Below are 20,367 nucleotides of genomic sequence, written 5' to 3' on the forward strand. Positions count from 1 at the left end.
TGAGCTGGGAGAGCTTAAGAGAGGCAGGAAGCCAGAGGCAAGATGATTCAGGCAAATCAATTAGACTGGGACTAGCCATGGCTGGCTGGTATTTGCAGGTCAGATATGAAAGCATGAAACTTAACAGAAGCTGAAACCATTCTTAACACCTTGCAGTTACATGTTTTGGGGTATAGAAGCACCAAGATTAAAGACCTCTTTCACCACATCCCATCAAGGGAGCATGCTGACTTTGATACCTGGCTGATCAGGCTGTACTTCTGTGGCACCGTCTTCGCTGTATGACTACCTTTAACATTTGCTTGTTGGAGGTGTCTGAAGAGCAGGAACCAACAAACATGCACTGTCATTTTCCTCAGCTTTAGCTATTGCAGATGAATTGAACCACTGTTGGTGAACTCCAGTTCTTAGCTGTGGGGTCCTCTTTGTAGGTGTAGGTGTCTCTGTAGAATGGATGGAGTCTTGTAGCTTTGCTCTTAGAGAAGCTAAGGTCATGGGGGAAGTATGTGTTTGAATACCTGACTGTTCTATGAGAGGGTTTTACATGTGCATTTCCAATTGCCGAATAGATATTTGAGTTAAATATACTGTGGTGATATGTGGATTTTAAGGCTATTCATCACTGCAGTGGGACAGGATCTATCCTTACTGCTCAGCTATGAGTCAAAATACTCAGAGTATTTGTTTATTCTTAGATGTAAGAATTCCTGGTTACTCCATTTGTTGCTTGGCCAGTATCTTCCTAATATTGGAAAAAACAATGACAAAATGCATAGATTTCCATGCTCTGTTTTTTAACATCCTGAATTGGTAAAGGCTGGACAAGGAGTTAATAATTCATCTGCACTGGTGTGTTTTTTGTTTTTTATGCCTCAGGGTCTAAGTCACAGAACTGTTTGTGGAACTCCCTCATCGATGGGCTCACGGGGAATGCCAAGGAGAAGCCACGGCCAACGATCGTCCATGACCCGCGCCCACCAGAAGAGATCCTGGCTGATGAACTGCCACAGCTGGATAGCCCAGAAGCGTTGGTGAAGACATCCTTCAGGTTTGCTAGACTACAGTTTCCATTCGTTCCTTCTTACTTGCTTGTGGAGTTGCTTTGGTTCCATTGGATTCATTGTCAGAGTGGCTGGCGAATTACTCCGTTTGTTTTTACTCATTTACTGAGTAAATGAGAATCGATGGAGTATTGGAATCAATACCTGCCAGAGTTGTGTTTGATTTTCCCAATTGTAGTGAAGATCCTATCAGTGGTTAAGTTTCTGTTGGCTATTAATTGCCATTGACATTTAGATGCTGAAGATTTACTGATGTTGGCAGTTTGAATTGGATTAATGAATCTTCTGCAAGCTCAAAGGAGGATGATACATAGAGATAAGTACATGGAGGGAAAACATGTGGTGGGAATGCATTCAGCCTTGTGTCTTTTAGAGTTTGTTGTGATTCGGCAGATGGAGGTTGCTACCATCTGAATTGAAGTGAGAGTTTTCTTGTGTTGATCGCAGGTGGCTGTTTGTTTTGTTCATTCTTGTGTGTTCTATCTTCCTGTCAAGGCTTCTTCATTTTCTTTTGGTTTGGTGTTCCATTTTCATTAGGAATCTGTCCCTCACCTTCTCACTCTTATGAAGTACAACTCAATCTGGGTATGAATATGGGTGTAAAATATGATTTTATTTTCTGAATTGCTCTTTTCAATACCCTTTTGGAATAAACAGTGCCACTGCTATAAAAATTGAATCATTTTCCTGCTTTGCTTCTTCTTTCATCCTGTGACTTTCACTTTCCTATCATAGATTTTCATATTTTCTAAAAGGTTCATAGAGCATATAAACCTTGCTTTTCTCTTCCTATAAACACTTCAGACAACTCTTGGAGTCCATGAAGTACATTTGAAAAAGGTACTCTTTTGCATCCAGGTGATGTATGTAATCTCTCAGTAAAAGCCATTCCATTGTGCGAAGGTTCCTAGATTGAATTACAGATGGGTTCTAAAAAGGAATGATGAATAGGGGTTTGGATTATTTTATGCAATGTGATAGATGCACTGGTGAGACAAGAATTGCAGGCAAATGCTTTTCTTATTCCTAGAAAGTGTTTGGTAATTACATTGTGAGGTTTTGAATAAAATCAAACTCACTCTACAAGAGCATTGACATACTGTGAGCGTGGAGTTCTCTGAAAGTGGCTGTGGTGGAAGAGAGGGTGACGAATGGCTTCTTCAGTTTACATGTTCTCGCTCTGGAGTGTCCCTTGTAGATTGCTCCCTTACCGTGCAGTGTTCTCATTGGTACTCCTCCCACCCCAAGCCTGGCCCATCATCTTCAGTGAATACCTACAGGTTACTGTTGTGAAAACTATGTTTTACTTGCTTGTCCAGCTCTTTTATCATCATCGGTTCTCCTTGCAGTCACTCCATTTTCTTTGAGAGAGATTATGAATTACCATGAACTTCATTTGATCTGCTAATTATGTCACATGTTAATATCCTGGTTCCTGAAAGAGATTAAGTTATAACATTTTTTTAAAGTCCAGGGCTTATTTCTGATTACTTGTAATACATTGGCATAGTGAGAAGGAAGCCACAGACACAAACGTGCCAACTGTTTAGCAACTGAGGCTAGAAACCTAATGACATGAGTCACTTATTTGTTCATGCCTATAATACAACTATATGCTGTTCTGGAACTGTCATTTCTTCCAAAGAAGGGGATTTGTTTCAGTGTGAATATCAGGTGGCAAATGTTTTCTTGTGAGTTCAGCCTAAACTGTGATAGTTATGATTGTGAGATTATTTTGTATAAACTGTTAGAAGGGAGATACTCAACTGTGGGAATGGTTTACTAACAACAAGTAAATCAGAGGATAACCAAGATTATCCTTGAACTAATGCCTTTGATTATGATATGCCTTGTTTATTGCAAGGCAAGGGATAAACCACAGCTGGATTTTAAGTAATCTTATATAGTAAATCACACATGTCTTCTTACATTCCTCCTCATGTCATCCTGATAATTACTGAATCTCAACTGAATAACTTAGTAGGAATGATTTATTATACTTCTACAGCACTTAAACTACAGGGGTATATCAGTGATCCATGTCCTCAGCAAGGGGTATGTCTTCCTTCTGCTGTTGTTGAAATGTTGAATATTTCTCTGTAACTCTGAAGTACAGAACCTTGCAGACACTTGGCTGGTGTGTGTGTGTATAAGTGGATATATATATATATATGGACATATAAATGTGTATATCTATATATATCTATATATATCTATATATCTATACACATTTGAAATTGGAGGAGTCTATGTGTGTGATGGCCAACATCCTGCGTCTGCATCTCTGCTTTTGGAAGGTCTTGTTTGCTGGGAATAGAGCACGTGGTTCCTGTGATTTGGCTTTGTCCTTTGTAGGAACCACGTGGGATCATCACTGCTGTCTGATACGGGAAAAGTGATGTTTTTAGTTACTGGCTTCTGTTTGTGCTTGTGCGGACTAAGAGGACAAATGGAATCTAAGGCCTTAATATGTGCCCATCAGGCCTTATTATCAACCAGTTTGCAAATTGCAACATCAATCAATTCGATGTGCTAAATGATCAGCAAGTGCAGTCTTGAGGCTCTTGTCCCTAAATGTTCCCAAGTTCTCCCAGGACAACTAGCACTGGGAAATGGGGCTCCTCATGGAGGGTGGGCTTTCGTTCTTCATTGAAATTCTAAGGCTACATCACCAACTCAGTTCTCTTCTTCCCAATGATGTTTGCTTTCAAGAGTATCTCTTGTCTTCTGACACTTGGTTTCATTTGGCACCACCAGTTTTTCTCAGATTCTTTTTGTTGTTAAACATTTCTTTATCTGGCAGGAAGTGTTATATAGAGAGACAAAAACATACACACAAAGAACTCTTCCGTCTGTTGGTTTATTCCCCAAATGGCTGCAACAGCCAAGGCTGGGTCAAATCAAAGCCAGGAGCTTGGAACTCCACCCGGGTTTCCCATGTGTGTGGCAGGAACCCAAGTACTTGTGCCATCTTCCACTGACTTCTGAGGTGCGTTTGCAGGGAATTGGATCAGAAGTGGAGCAGCTGAGACTTGAACTGGTACCTGTATGGGATATTAGTATTCCAGGTGGTGGCTTAATCTGGTGTGGTACAATGCTGGCTGCATTAGATACATTATAATATTTACTTAATTTAGCCTGTATTTTTCAAATCTAAATGAGGGTTGAGGAAACCCACTCCCCGGGGCTGTTGGAAGGATATAAAGGGCATGATACATGTGAATGAGACAAGCATCCAGCACCCTGAAATCTGCTTTAATTGTGTGTTCCTGTTCAGTACCTCCTGGAATCCATGTATGCCTTGGAGACTATAGAGTGAGTAGGATCGGACTTGGATTTTGTGACTGCAGGTGCAGACACTGTGGACCCTGGAATTTCATGAAGCTTCTGGTAGGAGAAGTCTAGTTTCAAAGCCTGAGCCTTTGAAAAGGATGAAACAGAAAGCTGTAATTTGAGCAAAAGGCGTCAGAGCCTGGAAAGTAGCCTATCCTGGGAACTGTGGCTCATTGCTTGTTTTCCTGGTTCCTCAGATTCTGTGCCTGTGAGCCTGTTGCTGTGTCCAAGTTTTTTTCCTAAAAGAAAAGAGAATAAACTGAACTTGAGGCTGAGAAATATAGCTGAGGCCAGCCAGTCTGATGAGTGACAGCAATCTCAGTACCTGAGGGAACAGGAGGCGCTGGCCCAGCCAAGAGCTTTCTCTTTCCCTTGCCTCTGGTGTACACATAAGATAGATTTTACTAATTTGGGGGTGCACTTTGGGTGTATAGTTGCTATATAGCCTACAAGAATGACCATTTTTCTTACAGCATTAAGTCGTTTCTGTCATTTAGATTTATTTTTGCAATTCATCCACCTCTTTCAGGGATTGCTTCATCAACTTTATGTCTAAATTAAGTCCTGGTGCCCTGGATGAGGTTTGGGGGAATACTGTTAAATGCAGGGCTGCGTGCAACCTGTGAATTTGTATTTCCAGCAAGTCCTCCAGTAATGTGCTTGTCTTGAGGAGCTTCTAAAGGGTGAGACAAAGAGCTTTGGAAGTCAGTTTGAAATTTGCAAGCATCTTAGAAACTGTGGGAGTTAAGTCATGGTTTGAATTTCCAGTTTCCCCATTTTCACATGGAAACCGTAAATAATGACACAGACTTTGGGAGTGGTTGTTAGGATGAAGTGGTTTAACAAAGGTGGCAGTCCTTAATTCACTGTCCCTCAGTTTTCAAAACTCTGACTAGGAGTGAATTGATCTTCTAAGCTTTGGTGTTCTCTTCTATGACTGGGTGATGCAGTGAGCCCAGCCTGGAGTTGCGAGCTGTGTTGCTGCTGTGTGATCACGGGCAGACACTACCAACACTGTACCCCCCCCCCCCCCGAGCAGCAGTAGGGACCCTGAAACCACTTGGTGTTTGGCTGTCTCAATTATTTACCTACTGTTGTGAGACTGCAGCATAGGTTGAGTGGCCAGGTTTGATCATTTCATTTGGAAGGATAACAGTCTTAATTCCCTAAAGATTTGCCAAGGGCTGGATGAGCTTCTCTCCCCACGTTGAACAGACTTATTTGTACTTTGGCAAAGGCGTTCTAGATTCTATACATAGCTTATGAAGACTGTGTTCCAGAGAGCAGAACCGTGTCAAGCCAACACCCTCTGCCACGGATGAGATTAAGGCCTTGTCAGATCCCATTTAATGGATTGAACTCATCCTCATTTGGGCTCTTGGCAGTTCTTTTTCCACTGGGGGTTGCTGCCAAGAAGTCAGTTTCTGATTTGATTGCTTTCAGGAAATGTGCAGTCTGGCTGATGATATGACATGGCCTAAGATCACGTCTCCTGTGGGGCTTTGCACCCCACCCTGGGATGAGTCATGGGTTAAAATTCCCAATTAGCTCATGGGAAATCTGCTCCCATGGATTTCCCTATCATCATATGTTGGTCACTGACCGAGAGTTTTTGAGGACACCTTCTCCCTTGACTTGCTGTTGCTTTCCTATGTCTTCCGCTTCTATCCTTCACTAATCCCAATTAGTTGGGTCTCCTTCAAGCTTATCCAGGGGAAAAACTAAAGAGGAGTTTGATGTTTTCAAAGCACAGAGGATTTTCTCTTTGCACCTTTTTGTTCCAGTAAGGTAAATGTTTAGATATCCTTTTGTGTGTTTTAAAAGTAGATTTTCCAGTGTTAGAAATTGCCAAGGCATATATACAGTAAACATTGCTTCTTTGGAGTTCCTCCTGATCCATTCTCTGGTATTTTAGGGAATTTCTATCTCTATGACAATCATGAGAATGCCCTTTTTTGTTTTTAAAAGTTTTATTGATTTTCATTGGAAAAGTAGATCAGATTTACAGAGAGAAGGAGAGACAGAGAAAAAGATCTCCCATGCACTGATTCATTCCCCCAAGTGGCCACAACATCTGGAACTGAGCCGATCTGAAGCCAGGAGCCAGGAACCAGGAGCTTCTTCCAGGTCTCCCACGTGAGTACAGGGTCCCAAGGCTTTGGGCCATCCTCTAATGCTTTCCCAGGCCACAAGCAGGGAGCTAGATGGGAAGTGGAGCATCCAGAATGTGAACTGGTGCCCATATGGGATTCCAGAGTTTACAAGTTGAGGATTTAGGCATTGAGCCATCACGTAGAGCCTGATTGTGGTGAATGTATTTGACCCATGATCCTAGCTTCTGAGTGGGGTCATTGAGCCCCATCATGGCCAGTGCTAAGAGTTCTTTTTGCAGTGATTGAGATGGCAGGTGCCTTGGGAGACACAGGACTCTTCAAATATGACTCTAGGTTGAGTATGCCTTGATCACTTTGCTGGTCTTCGTTGGACACTTCTCTTTCGTTATGTTTCTATCAACCATCCTTCCTTTCTTCTCTCCTTCACTGTGTTTCAAAGTTGCATCCTGATCTTTCTGAGCCTCTCCTAGCTCCTAATTGATATCTTACATGTCCAATACTATCTTGATGTCTGCTTCTCAGAGAATCTAGATTATCATAGGCTCCCAACATGCCTTTGTCTGCTGCTGTCCTACCATGGGCGTTGGTGTTGTGGACACAGCTCCGATAATCGTGTAGCCTAGAAATCTTGAGCCAGTATTTCTGTATTGTGTTTTTTGTTGGGTATCGGATATTTCTCATCAGCTATAGTGGTAAACATGAAATCAAGTCCTGTTTCTGTTGCCTTCAAGAAATTTTGCAGAGGTATGGGGAACAACAACAAACTCCCATGTAAGATGGGAGATTTTAAAATTATACTCAATCTCTAACTACTTTCATCATCCCAAGGAAATCCTCAAAAATGTCAAACTCTACATAGAAAGTTTGGACATGCTCTTGTTTCCAGCCAGTGGTCCTGACTCTGGGGCTAGCTTCCTGAGAGGAGGAAACAGCCTGCTTCAAACTTGAGCACATTCTCACTGGGCTGATGGGAAATCCAGCTGTCTCAAGATCATGTTAATAACATCTCCCAGTGCCAGGCAGGGGTTACTGAGCTGTGCAAGAAGCCTCCTCAATGCTGTGGCCCAGTGTGACGTGACTGAGCTGGGGAACAGCCAGAGCCCTGCTATGACAGCCAAGCTGTGCCACCTTGAGCATCGACCTTGACCTTCCAAAGGATGAAGCAGCTGAGGCAGGATTATCTCCATGAACAGAAATGGACTCACATGTTCTAGACACATCTAGAAACATGAGATTGTTACTGTCCCTTACGTGAGCATTATGGCTGGCGTGTTCTTGTTTGTGTAAAGAAAGTTTTTTTTTCTTAAAGATATTTATATTACAAAAGTGATACATGGTAATAGAGAAGGGAAGATGAGAAAATACCATTTGTCTTTCTTTCTTCCCAAGTTGTTAAGTTGCTTGAGTTCCTCTAACTTAGGTTTGATTATGTGGAATCAGTTTCTAAAATTTAACAATAGAATACACTCAGCATTTCTCCATCCTTTAAATTAAAATTTAAATGTCACTTTTATGATGTAGTCAACCGTGCCTCCAAGTTTAGGTGCTGATGTTACTAAAATGTTTTCACAGATAGACTATAGGTGATATTGTATTGGAAACCTTTGAAAGAGTGAATTTTTGTAGATTTAAGGTAGTGGCCTGGGCATGAAGGCTGTAATCCAGGCACAGTTCTTAGGGTTAATCAGATGAGTAGTGTCACTAATAATCCCTTCATTTTTTCTTTGCTGAACATGGCTACAATTCTCTTTTACTTGTCATTCTCTTATTAACCAGTTACTAATTGTAGTGACTTTGGCCTTGACCTTTCCCCTAATGATGCATAGGATTTATGTAACTCTCATGTTCATGTTATCCATGGGTGTAGGACACCGAGGAGGGTCCTTTCCAGCTGCCCTTAGCATTCTTGTGTACCCTGCAGAGTGGAATTCCATTCCACTCGTATTTGCTGATTTCTGAAGAACAGCTGTGGGACAACTGAAGTTGCTGTAACTGAGAGGCAGAAAATCAAGGCTTAGCATCCAGTCTTACCCTTTGCTAGTAGCCCTAGCACATTGACGTTTTCAGAACCTTGTTTTCACTTGAAACGTGGTAATAGCATCTTTCTCAGTATTTATGAGATGAATAGCTGCTGAGCTTGATAAACTGTATGGCGTATGTAAACAAAAGGCCCAATTAATAGCACATTTTCAAAGTGCTCTGCTGGCTGGGGGTGACACTAAAATGAACAACCCACCCATTTCCTTCCCTCCTTCACTTCATCTTTTCTTCCGATTGTCTGCTACTCAGTTGTTCAATGTTACATAAAAGGCAGTGGCCTTGGATCTGGAACGCTGTGGTAAAAGCAGGCCCTGTAGGTCCCTGAGGAGTTTATAATCTGAAGTATAGAGAGTTATGCCCCCTCCCCCCCCATAACATGGAAGCTATGAGCTACATGTGGACAGTGGCACTAAGAGACCAAATTTTAAGTTTTATTTAAGCTGATCAACCTAGTTTCTGAAAATGTTTTAGTGTTTTCCATTAAAAGTATGTCTGAGGCAAAATCACATATGAAAAACTATTTTTCAACTGTAAAATATAGATCAAGTATTTCCAATGAAAATGTAACTGCTCAATTGAAATGTGCTTAGAGTGTAACTAGTGACTTCCCAGACTATATGGATGGTTTTGATTACATTTTGGAATATACACTTCAATATGTAATATTAATATCCCAATTTTTTTTCCTTTTAAAATTTATTTATTTCAGAGGCAGAGAGAAAGAGAGAGAGGGAACTCTTATCTGCTGGTTCTCTTTTCAACTTAACATTTTTTAGGGGAGAGCATGTTTCAGCCAGAGGGGAATAGTTTTTGGAAAAGCCCAGTGATTGTAGAGTTTATAAAGGCTTAAAACGAACAAACAAACAAAACCCAGAGAACTTGCCAATAGGTTTGTCTTTACCTTAGCTGGAAGTCTCAGAGTTTAAGATGCTTTCAAGCCCAGCCCCAGGCCAGACACCCTGCAGAATTGCACCAGCTCCTCAGAGGGTGACAGAAGTACCTATGGGAATTTTGATCATCAGATCGGCTGGAGGTTCTAACTTTACAACAAGCAACAGACAGTCCAACACAAGGAGGAATTATTTTGAACCTCTAGAGATTGCCAGCTGAATTGTTTTGAAACTTTTCTCAAAACACCCACAGACAGGCCGTATCCCAGACCTGCTGGGTTGGAATTTCCAGGTGGAAACCTGAGCATGTATATTGATGAGTCAAAAAAAAAAAGGGCGGAATTAATGCATGCATATGATTAAAAATACAAACAGCACAAAAAGTTATAAACTAAACAGGAAGGATTTCCTTTTCCACAGGGACAACTGATATTTTTTGCCCCAAGTTAGAAATGGTATGCAACTAGCGAATGTACCTGCTATGGTTTGAGAACAGGTGGAGTGTGTCCTCGGAAAGGGATCTTATGTTGGAATGTAATGCCCAATGTGAAGAGTTCTGAGGTGGAAGCAGACTGACCATGATGTTTAGAAGGAGCCTTCGGGAGTGACTAGGGTTAGATGTGATCAGTAGAGTGGAACCCCTGTGACTGAGCATGGATTGCTTTACAAGAGCAAAGATAGAGGCCCCAGGAGACACCTGGCCACACTCATCCTGTCATTTGTTTTGTGGCACCTTGTGTTTCCTAGGGACATTGTCAGCAAGAAAGCTTCTCCAGATGTGGGCACTTGATCCTTGAGAACCAGAACTGAATAGGCCTCTTTTATTTCTAAAATTAGTCTGTTTCAGCTGTTTTCTTACAGTAATGAAAAGCAGAACTAACATGGCACCTGTGTGTGTGTGTGTGTGTGTGTGCATGTGTGTGTGAGTGTGTTTAATCTGCCAAATGAAATTATATCACATAGAATCTTCATAATTTTTTTTCCAGGGAAGATTTTTTTAATGTTTTTATTGGTTTTCCAATGTAGATTAATATCGATGGACCCTTTTCTCCTTAAGCCCCCGAAGTTTTTCATTATACGAAAATATTCTATTTTATTTAACCAGACTTTCTTGGTGGACATTTAGTATATATTTTTATACTTCTATCATTTTTAGAAATTGAATTGCCAGATCTGTTAAAATGTGGCTAGATAATTGCCAATGACTATGCAAAGTTTTTTAAAGCATGATTTATATTCTCATAAACAATGTGTGAGTGTAATCCATAGAAAATGTATTTCCCCAATCAAGAATCTGTTTTCTAACAAACTTTGCTAATGTCCTTAATTTCCATTAAAATGCTTCCATAAAAATTAAAACATTATCTTGTGTTTCATTCCCTTTCAGAAAGATGTCAACTATTTTGTCAGTTAGGCCACATTATTGTCTGCTAATGTGTCAACTCCTGGGATAGATTCAATAGTGACCTTACAAAGATGTCCCTATCCTAATCCCTGGGACCCACGGATGTGTCACCTTTGAGGCCAAAAGGTAATCAATTTACAGATGGGGAGCTTATCCTGGAAGGAGATTTAATATATTCATAAATAGCCTTGTAATTGACAGTTGGAACCAGGAGTGTCGGAACCAGGGAGATATTTGCAGATGTCTGGCTGCTGGCTTTGAAGGTGGAGAGAAGGGACCATGAGCCAAGGGATACAAGGGGCGTCTAGGGGTTAGGCAGAAGAAGGGGACAGATCCTTCTTTAGAGCCCAGCAGACACTGTGAGTGTAACCTAGTGAGATCTCTTTTGGGCTTCTACCTTCAAACTGGTAGGATCGTACTTCTGTGTTCTTTTGGCTATCTCTTCTGACAGACACAGGACATAGAGAGACTTGTCCCAGATGGCCTCTGAGGTGGGTGTTCTGGAACTAGTGCTTTCATAGAAACACAGATGGTTTCAGAGCCCAGATCAGCCAGCTGTCCACCTGCCCTCAGGGCTAATCATTAGCTCCCCATTTTGTTTTCTTCTTGGAGAAATAGAATCAACTAAACATTTAAAGCTTAAATATTAAAACTAATTCTCAGATTGAGGACACAGCTTTTATTTAAACTGCAAATGATAAGAACCAAACTATGAAATTCACCATTTCATGAGTCTGGACCTTCCACCTTGCCCTCTGCCATTTGTTGTTTGTGTGATTCGGGACAAATCACTCATTTTGAGGCAGCCTGTGAAATGGGATCAGTAATACTCATTTCAAAATTGTTGTGGAAACGAACAGAGACAGATGAAAGGCCTTGCATATTGCTATAAAATGTGAGGCCCTGTCTTAAGTTACCAGGAATAATTTTATAAGAAGTATAGTTATAGATATTCTGGATAAGCCTGCTCAGTCCTACTTAGTCATCAGTTATGATTGTCCATGATTGTATTCTGTTTTTAAAGCAGTTGATAAGCAGATGTGAAGAAGTGCTACTTAGAGTCACATTCCTGCCTATCTCAGTCTTTTCCAGTGAGTGTGTTATAACTGATCAACAGGTGAAATAGTGGGAGGAGCTGTCAGCGGATGCCGAAGCATGCTGCCATGGCACTTCATCCAATAGACAGTTGCATTCTGTGCTAAACCTTTGGACGTAGACTCTCCATTTCCATTCACCATTTCTATTCTCTGTAGCTCTTCGTTTGACTGTGTTCCTGGGCCCTCTCATCTTTGTGTCCAAATAACCTCCCAGCAGACATCCTTGCCTCTAGGATCTCCTCATTCTGTCCAGCTACAATTTGCCATCCCAGGCATCATTTTTTCTCCCCACAGCTGTGCCTATTGTTTAGAAGCCTTTAGTGACTCCCCATTGCTGATAGCATCTGTGCTCAACTGAGGCATTTGGAGACACTGTTGAATCAGAGTAATTTATTATTACTAATAATTAGAGACCAGAAGTCTGTGGAAGATTAATTCCTATTTGGTTTTGCCCACTGAAAACCACTTAAAGTAAGCTTCACTGTATTGTTGCTATGCAGTGTGAGAAGGTAGTGGTGGAATTAAAACAAATGCATGGGAAATTGAGGATAACTCTTGGCTATGCCCACAGACAGTGGCATTCATTGACCTTGTGGGAAAAGCAGTAAGAGTATCCTGAAGATTCCGTCCACCCTCCTTTGTATGTCTTCAGAGAGATCTGTCATCTGGTGCCTAACAATGCCCCTCATTTGGATCCTTCTCTCCCATCCTTTCCCCTCTCATTGCCAGTTATAGGAAGATTTTTTTCTCTACCCAACATGCATCTTTTTTTCCTCTGTGTTGTGATGGCAAGTTGGCCTCCCTTTGGAGAAGCTCTGTTTTGCTGTCTTCAGCCCATAGGTGGGCTCCACCTCTAGGTCCTCAGGCTGGGCCCTCTATGCTGTGACTGGCGGGCAGGAGTCCAGAACCCTCCAATCACTGTAATTCGTTGGAGGGGAGTGGAGCTTCTGCTGATCCAATCAGAAGCAGTCTGTGGCTCTGACGGCACAACTGGGCAAGTGGTACTGTCTTTCCAGTAAGTCTATCAAGCTTTTAGGATGCATGCCTGGAGCTTCCAAGGCTCATGTTGTACCCTGGGGCTTAGCCTGCTGAGTGTAAGGCTGGCCCAAAAGGGAGGAATGCTGAGAAATAAATGGACACATGGGAGGCATTATTTGATCCTTTGAATCCACCTGAGAGTGGATACAATTTGGTTTTAGACTCCTGGTATCTGTCTCTGGCTTAAGTCAATGTGAATTCCTTTTTAAATTGAGAGGCCCCGACCAATGCACTGGACTGCTGACCATCCCAACCAGACAAATCCTTTTGCACATTCGTTTTTGCTCCTGGTCTAGAATCTTTATTTGCGCCTGTCAGTCCAACAATGTTCTGTAAATCTGTCCAGGCCCAGAAAGGACATCACTAGTACTGTTTGTCCTTTCTGGGTGAAATATGTCATTTCATCATCTTGTTTCAGTGTCCTGGGGTCACACATGCCAGTACACTTTGTGTAACAATTACGTGGGCATGGGAATGACTGAGTCTGTCCTTATGAGATACTGAATTTCCAGTAATGTGGTTATTTGCATTGATTGTGAATAGATAGAACACATTTGTTGAACTGAATTCAGCAGAAGAAATATACAAGAAGAGAAGAAAGAAAAGTGAAATTGTGCATTTTGCTCTTTGTGAGTCGAGCTAGGGCTGTGGGTGAAGAAACACAGAAATAACTCATTGAATAACAAGTTAAAGCTCTTTAATCTCTCTTTCTGGGAACTGTTTGTCCTTGACAGCTGCAGACTAGATGGTGGTCCTGAGACAGGGGATTTGAACATAATATGTGGGAATGGCAAGGAAGGAACGTCCTGCCGTGTTTCCGTCTGAGTTACATAAAGACACTGTCAGTGACACTGTGTTCTGCACAGCAGATGGGGTGTCAGATCCTGGCTCAGGACTCTGTCCTGCTTGCATTGCCTGGGTCAGGCCATCTCGCTGGGCCTACTGCATCATCTTTTCATCGAGCTCCCCAAGTCACCCCATGTGTGACATCGGAATGATGCTGTAGTGCATCCTGGCTCTCAGATCTCAAGTTTCTAAGGCATCTTTTTAAGTCATCACTGAAAACTCACTATGGGATGCCTTGTACAGAATTTTTTTCTTTTCTTTGCAGAATTCTTTCCGGTGGTTCTAGCTAGGTGTACCAATACTCCTCCTTGTTGTTGGTTGGTTGTGCCCTGCCTAGTGATTCTCTTAGGGAGATCTCTCCACTAGGAGGACTGACTTAACAACACAACAAAAGTAGTCATCCTCTTTGGTCATGGACTAAAGCCACCTCCACCCTAAAGCCATCTGTCATTTGAGTAGACCACTCCTCAACCCAAACTTGAGTGGAACACGCCTCAACATGATCTTTTCTAGAACATTTTGGTCACAGGAGTTACTTGTCTTTTCATGTGTGCATGCAATGTACGTGTGTACATATGTTTATTTCCATGTATCGCTTTTTCATTAGACACATTTTCTATGAACTTTCGGGAGTATATATTTAAACTTCCACATGTGAAAGAAACTTTTCTGTCTCTGCCTAATTTCACTTAAAATAATGTTCTTCATGCATTTTGTTGTAAATGTCAGGGCTTCATTCTTGTTTATGATTCAGTAATATGACCCCTCAAATGCATCGGTTTCAGTTTTGTTTTCATACAATGTGCACACACATGTTGCACTCAGAAAGGTTAGCTGATGCTGGAACAGACAATCCTCCAATCCCAGCAACTGAATGCAGTAAAACTTTGTTTCTCTTTCACTTTTCTGTGCAATTTGGTCATCTGGTTACCTCCAAACTGTGAATCATAACTCAGGAATCTGGGCCTCTGCCATTCTGGAGCTTTACTGTCTCAGACGCCTACCTGCTCCGTATACATCCAAGGAGAAGGAGAGGAGACTGAGGTAGGAACATGAGATGCTTTAGAGCATACACTGGGGAGTAGTGCCTATTATTCCTGCCTGTCAGTCACTGACCAGAACAGAGTCATATGACAGCAACCTAAAAGCAAGGTGTGGTCGGAAAATGATTTTCTGGAAGGCCTTGACTGAGAAGGTGGGATTTGATGAACATCATGTCAGTCACTTTGTTTTCCCATTGGGGAAGTCCAGCTGCACCCAACCCTCTTTTGCACTCTGTCAGTTTGGAGCAGAGTGTCCTAAATCTGTCAGTCAGTAGTGGCCTTGGCACCCTGCAGGGCCTGCACAGGACAGCCCTGTGTTCACCACAGTTTGCTTCTTTGTGCCTGAGCAGGGACTACACCTCCTTCAGGGCTTTCGCCCTCATACCTGACTCTGTTTCCTTTCCCCCAGTCCCTTCCACTTTCCCTTTTTCGTTTGCTTCTCCACCACCACCATTTCCTCCTCTTCCTTTTGATATCATTTTTATCAGAGCTTTTGCCTTCTGTTATATTGTGAATACTTTTCATATTTACCCAAAAGGTGTAACTATACAAGGTCTGGGATGGATACTTGTGGCTCCTGCTCAGGTAGGAAAGAAGGAGGCCACTTCTCTTCCTTGTAGTCTTCGTTTTGTGTGGGAGGAGGTGTTAAATGAATGTTTTGTTTGTAAATAATTCTAGATTTGTAGTAAAATTGCAAAGATTGTTTGGAGTGCCCCTGTTTATGCCTCATCAGATTCTCCTCATGTTTGTCTTGTCTGTGATACTTTTATCAAAACTAAGGAGCCAACACTGGCACATGGCTCTCAACTAAACTCCAAACTTTCTTCTGTTTTTACCCATTTTCCATCAGCATAAAGTTGCAGGATCTCATCCAGACCACCACGTGGCATTTTGTTGTCGTATTTTCTCAAGTCTCCTGTGCTGTCAGACACTTTCTCAGTTTTTATGGCTTTTGGATGACCTTGGCAGTTTAAAGGGGTACTAGTCAGAGAATGTGATGAATATCCTTCATTTTGGGTGTATTTGATTGCTTTTCATAGGTTCTTGAGAGAAAGACACAGAGATGAAGTTCTCTCTGTATCCAGTGTATCAGGGGTCAGAAGGCTGGTCTGTCTATCTACCTATCCACCCATCTACATCTATCTACACACCCACCATTCAAATAGCCATATAGCACACTCATTATGTTAGACTGGGTCACTTGATAGAAATAATGTTTCCCATTATGGAGTTCCTGTTTTTGTCCTGTCCTTACTCTTACTCATTGTATAAAAGCACTAAGTCCATTCAATACTCCTGGCAGGAGACTCTCTATTTACTACCCTTGGGAGCATCTTGTCATTTTTGCTTCCCCACTGCAATACCTTCACAGACCCTAAACAGCCTTGAGCCTTAAAGGCAGACATCAATCTTGGCCTCAAAGCTGCTGCCTTCCCGACACTCAGATGAACAGCCTTGCACATTAGCATTCTGCAGATAAGAGAGAGCAGTCATTCTGAGGAATCAAAGCAAAGCAAGCCAGTGAATGTTAGCAACTGGTCAGTTTGTGAAGCAGGACACCTAGGGCCTGGCTAATGATGGCCAAATGCTACTGGCTTCTCTGATGCCTCTACAAGTGCACAGCATCACTCTTTGGGTGGAAGTAGTAAGGTTACTTGGGCCTTTGGAATTGCTTCCAGCCTGTGGGGCAGGCTGATGTGCTGGGAAAGGGAAGGGGCACTAAGGATGTGCCTTGGGGCTGATGAAATGACTCAATTAGTTAACCCTCTGTCTACAAGTGCCAGCATCCTATATTGGCACTGGTTAATGTCCTGGATACTCTGCTTCCCTTCTGTATCCCTGCTTGTGGCCTGGGAAAGCCTTGGAATTCTGCACCCATGTGGGAAGCCCAAAAGAAACTCCTGGCTTCAGATGGGCTCAGTTTTGGCTGCTGCAGCTATTTGGGGAGTGAACCAGTAGATGGACAATCCTTCTGTCTCTCCTCTCTCTAAATCTGCTTTTCCAATAAAAGTAAATCTTTTAAAATTTTAAAAAAGAATGTGTTTTTCCCCATGTCAGTCTGAATCACACCCACCCTAGTCGACTTAGTGCATCAGGCAAGTCAGGGAGGGGAGCTGGAATTCTTGACTGTCAGAAGAAGTGTGAAGGGAATGGTTTTGGAATAAAAATGGAAGTGAATCATAGCTTTAATTGTTTTCCATTTGTAATCATGGTTGTTTGAGTGAGATCATTTAGGTGGGTCACTTAATTTCACAGACAACATGAAAACAATGCATCTCTTCATGAAACAGGCCACCTTAAGACTTGATTATGGATCCACGTGCTCTTTGGAACACACCATTCTAAGAGACAGGAACTGGAAGAGAAGGAGTGTGTTTTGGCGTTAGGCACACCTGGATTTCAATTGTAACAGTGCCTTTTATTGGGCAAGTGACCTTTTCAACTTCATCTCTCTTGAGCTTCCGATTTCTTGGCTACAAAATGCAGCTAATGAACTTTGCTTTAGATATTGCTACAAGGATTCAATGAGACAATGCCTGGTAAGTACCTGCCCAGCACTTTCTGGATAGGAAATGTGTCAGAAACCATTTGGTGCAAGTAACAGAAAATCTAACCCAAGGTGGCCAAAAGAGTAGCCATACAGTTTCATGTAAATAGGAAAATAGGATACTTTAAAAAATTGTGGAAATGGAACTGTTAGATTAGTTTATTTTGTGTAAAATGTCTTGAAATTTATGCATTTTTTGGTAATAATTCCAATGAACTTTTTAAAGATTCCTTGTATGCATGAAATTTCAAAATGTATTATACCAATATAAACTTATCTTTTAATTCCATTTCCATGAACTTTTTGAGACATCCATGTATTAGCATGACTCCAAGATTAGTTGGTTCAAAGGCTCAGCAGACTGCCAGATTCTTTTCCATCTCTCCGTTGTCCTCAGGATAGGATATTGTTCAGACTAGCTCTTCTCATAGTCCCAGTACGGCTACAGAAGTTCCAGGCATCGCATTCATAGATGACCAACTCTGGAGCAGGGTGAGGTGTCTCATCCTGTGTCTTTCTTAAGAGTTAGGAAAGCATATTGAAAAGCAACCACACACCCAACTTCCCATTCAGTAGCTGATAACTCTTCATGTTTCCTTAATTAATATTACATTCCGGTTTAGTGTCTGAATGATAATTCATTTAGACACATTAGAATTCATTACTAAGGCAGAGGTTAATCTAGTCTCCTCCAATACAATGGTTGTATTTTGATCCAAAAAAAATTTTGGGTTCTATTAAGAAGGATAAGCACCTGAGTCAACCCTTTGTACAGAAGTTGCAAACAAGGTTATGGAGATAATCATGAAGCTTGAGCATAGTCCTGATTGGTTAAATGTCTATATTTCCTCTTTTCTCTTTTAAACTTACTGCTTCATTCTTTAACATGGTAGACTCACTATTACAAAATACTGGAGACAAGCTAGTTATGGAGCAAATAGGTTGATTTTGGCTTAGGATTTGGAGGTCCATCTCTGCAACTGAACAGCCCCATTGGTTGGGCATCTGGTGGTAGTGTTCTTGCTGTTAGAGTTTCAAGGCAGCACATGAAGACACTGGGAAGAGGTACCGTTATGTGTCTGCATCTATGGGCTCTCTTATAATGCTACCAGGAAGGATTTAATTATGGAGACTCCTTCATAAAAACCATGTCCCATCATCTCCCCAGAGCTCTGAAGCTCTGAAGCTTTGATAATTGAATTAACTTTTTATCTTTTCAGTACAATTAACTTATGACTTTGGAGTTTGAGCATCTGCATAAATTGGGGTGTTAATAGCATCTATATAGGTGGGAGTTAATGATTCTTGATGTGTATTGAATGATTTACTTTGTACCTATTTATTTATGCTATCAAATATTAATTCTTGGGTACTCATGGCATTATGGTCTCTGCCTTAATTCATTTCTTCTCTTTTTAACTGCTCAGTACTGTTTTTTCCCCCAGATATTAACACCTTCATCAGCTAGAAGATGGGGAGAGGGGAAGGTACTGAATTTAAACAGTGAGAATTTACCATTTGTTGTAGTCTTGGGTGAAGTCTTGGTAGAAGAACATTGGTTCAGATAAGGAATCTGGATGACATGTTGACTTACTTACCTACTGCTATTGTTAATAATGGTATCCTATGATGGAACATTCATTTCCCATTTGTTATTCCTTTGACTCTCCTCAGGAAACTGTTAAATTTTTACATTATCCCATTTTCAGACACGAATACAGACTAAATTACTACTACATGGTTTACTAGATTTGGGAAAATGTTTTAAAATAAACCAGGAAATTAGCTTAATAATATTCTCACCGAGCATAAATGGAATGTTTCAAAAAAGGTTAGACAACTAGGATTAGAAGGTTTACATTTGGCATAATGGTTAAAATACCACTTGGAGATGTCCATGTCCCATTTTTGAGTGTCTGGTTTCAGGTACTAACTCTGCCCCCAATTCCAGCTTCTGGCTAATTCATGCCCCTGGAGGCAGCAGGGGATAGTGAAGGTGGTTGGGTTCCTGAATTCCCAGTTCCTGCCTTTAGACTGACCAGCCCTGGATTTTGTGGGTATGTAAGCAGTGAACCAGCTGATGGGAAATCTGTGCTTCTTCGTCTTTGTCTCTCAAATGAAGCCAACAACTGCAGCAGCAATTCAAACTGCATTTCACTCCTAGTTGCTTTTCCCCACCCTACTGTTTCTTTGTACTTTTCTCCTTTGCCAGAGGTAATTGACAGTCACACTAAACTCTCGCAGCAGTTCTAAAATACCAAAATAGATGATTCAATTTATGGAAGAAGTTGGAAATCGTGACATAGAAGGTCTGATAAACTATGACAGAATGCCATTAATCAGAGAGGTAAACACTCTTGGGTGGATGCAAGACTGACTTCCACTTCATGTGCACCCTGAAATGACGTCAAGAGTAGGAGGGAGGATGAGGGGCTCGTGAATTGAATGCCTAGGTACTTCTCTTTTTTTGTTTTGTTGTTTCCAGTCAGGAAACACTCTTTGAACTAATGTAGACAAAACCTGAAAAGAGGCCAGGGGAAGTGTACTACAAATATTGGAGTGGAAAATGATTATTGGCTTTTTAAATTAGTTATCCTGATGGGGAACAGCTTTGTTCTCCTCCCCTTCATCTGCTCCTCTGGGGAATGAGGAGATCCAATAGCTGGCGCTAAGGCTATCCCCCCTCTGCAGGCTGACTACTCGATTTTTGGTCCTTTATTTCACTGGGGTTGCTGATCAGGCAACCACCACATTGCCTTTTAATAATGGTGACACCTAAGCAAGGCATATGGCAGGGATTAATCTGATTGTGGTGTCCAGAAACTGGAACAGGAACTCAAAGGGTGCTGCGACCACACAGCCCCTGAACAATCACATGACTCTTAGAATTCCCCTAAAAGAGGGTAAGGATGGAAAGTGCTGGGGTTGGGGTGCATCTGTTCTATTTTGAGA

The 20,367-nt window shown here is 41.6% G+C and overlaps 1 protein-coding gene across 8 annotated transcripts in view; it reads left to right on the forward strand.

Moving 5' to 3' along the window:
- Positions 1-20,367, forward strand: part of PDE1C (phosphodiesterase 1C) — a 433,318-nt gene that overhangs the window by 161,417 nt on the left and 251,534 nt on the right. For all 8 annotated transcript variants that reach the window (XM_058678108.1, XM_058678111.1, XM_058678109.1 and 5 more), the window contains one exon: positions 877-1,048. In XM_058678108.1, the coding sequence (XP_058534091.1) occupies positions 877-1,048 (172 nt within the window). The remainder of the gene's footprint in view (positions 1-876; positions 1,049-20,367) is intronic.

This window comes from Ochotona princeps, chromosome 20, assembly GCF_030435755.1.
Source record: "Ochotona princeps isolate mOchPri1 chromosome 20, mOchPri1.hap1, whole genome shotgun sequence".
Classification (NCBI taxonomy): domain Eukaryota; kingdom Metazoa; phylum Chordata; class Mammalia; order Lagomorpha; family Ochotonidae; genus Ochotona; species Ochotona princeps.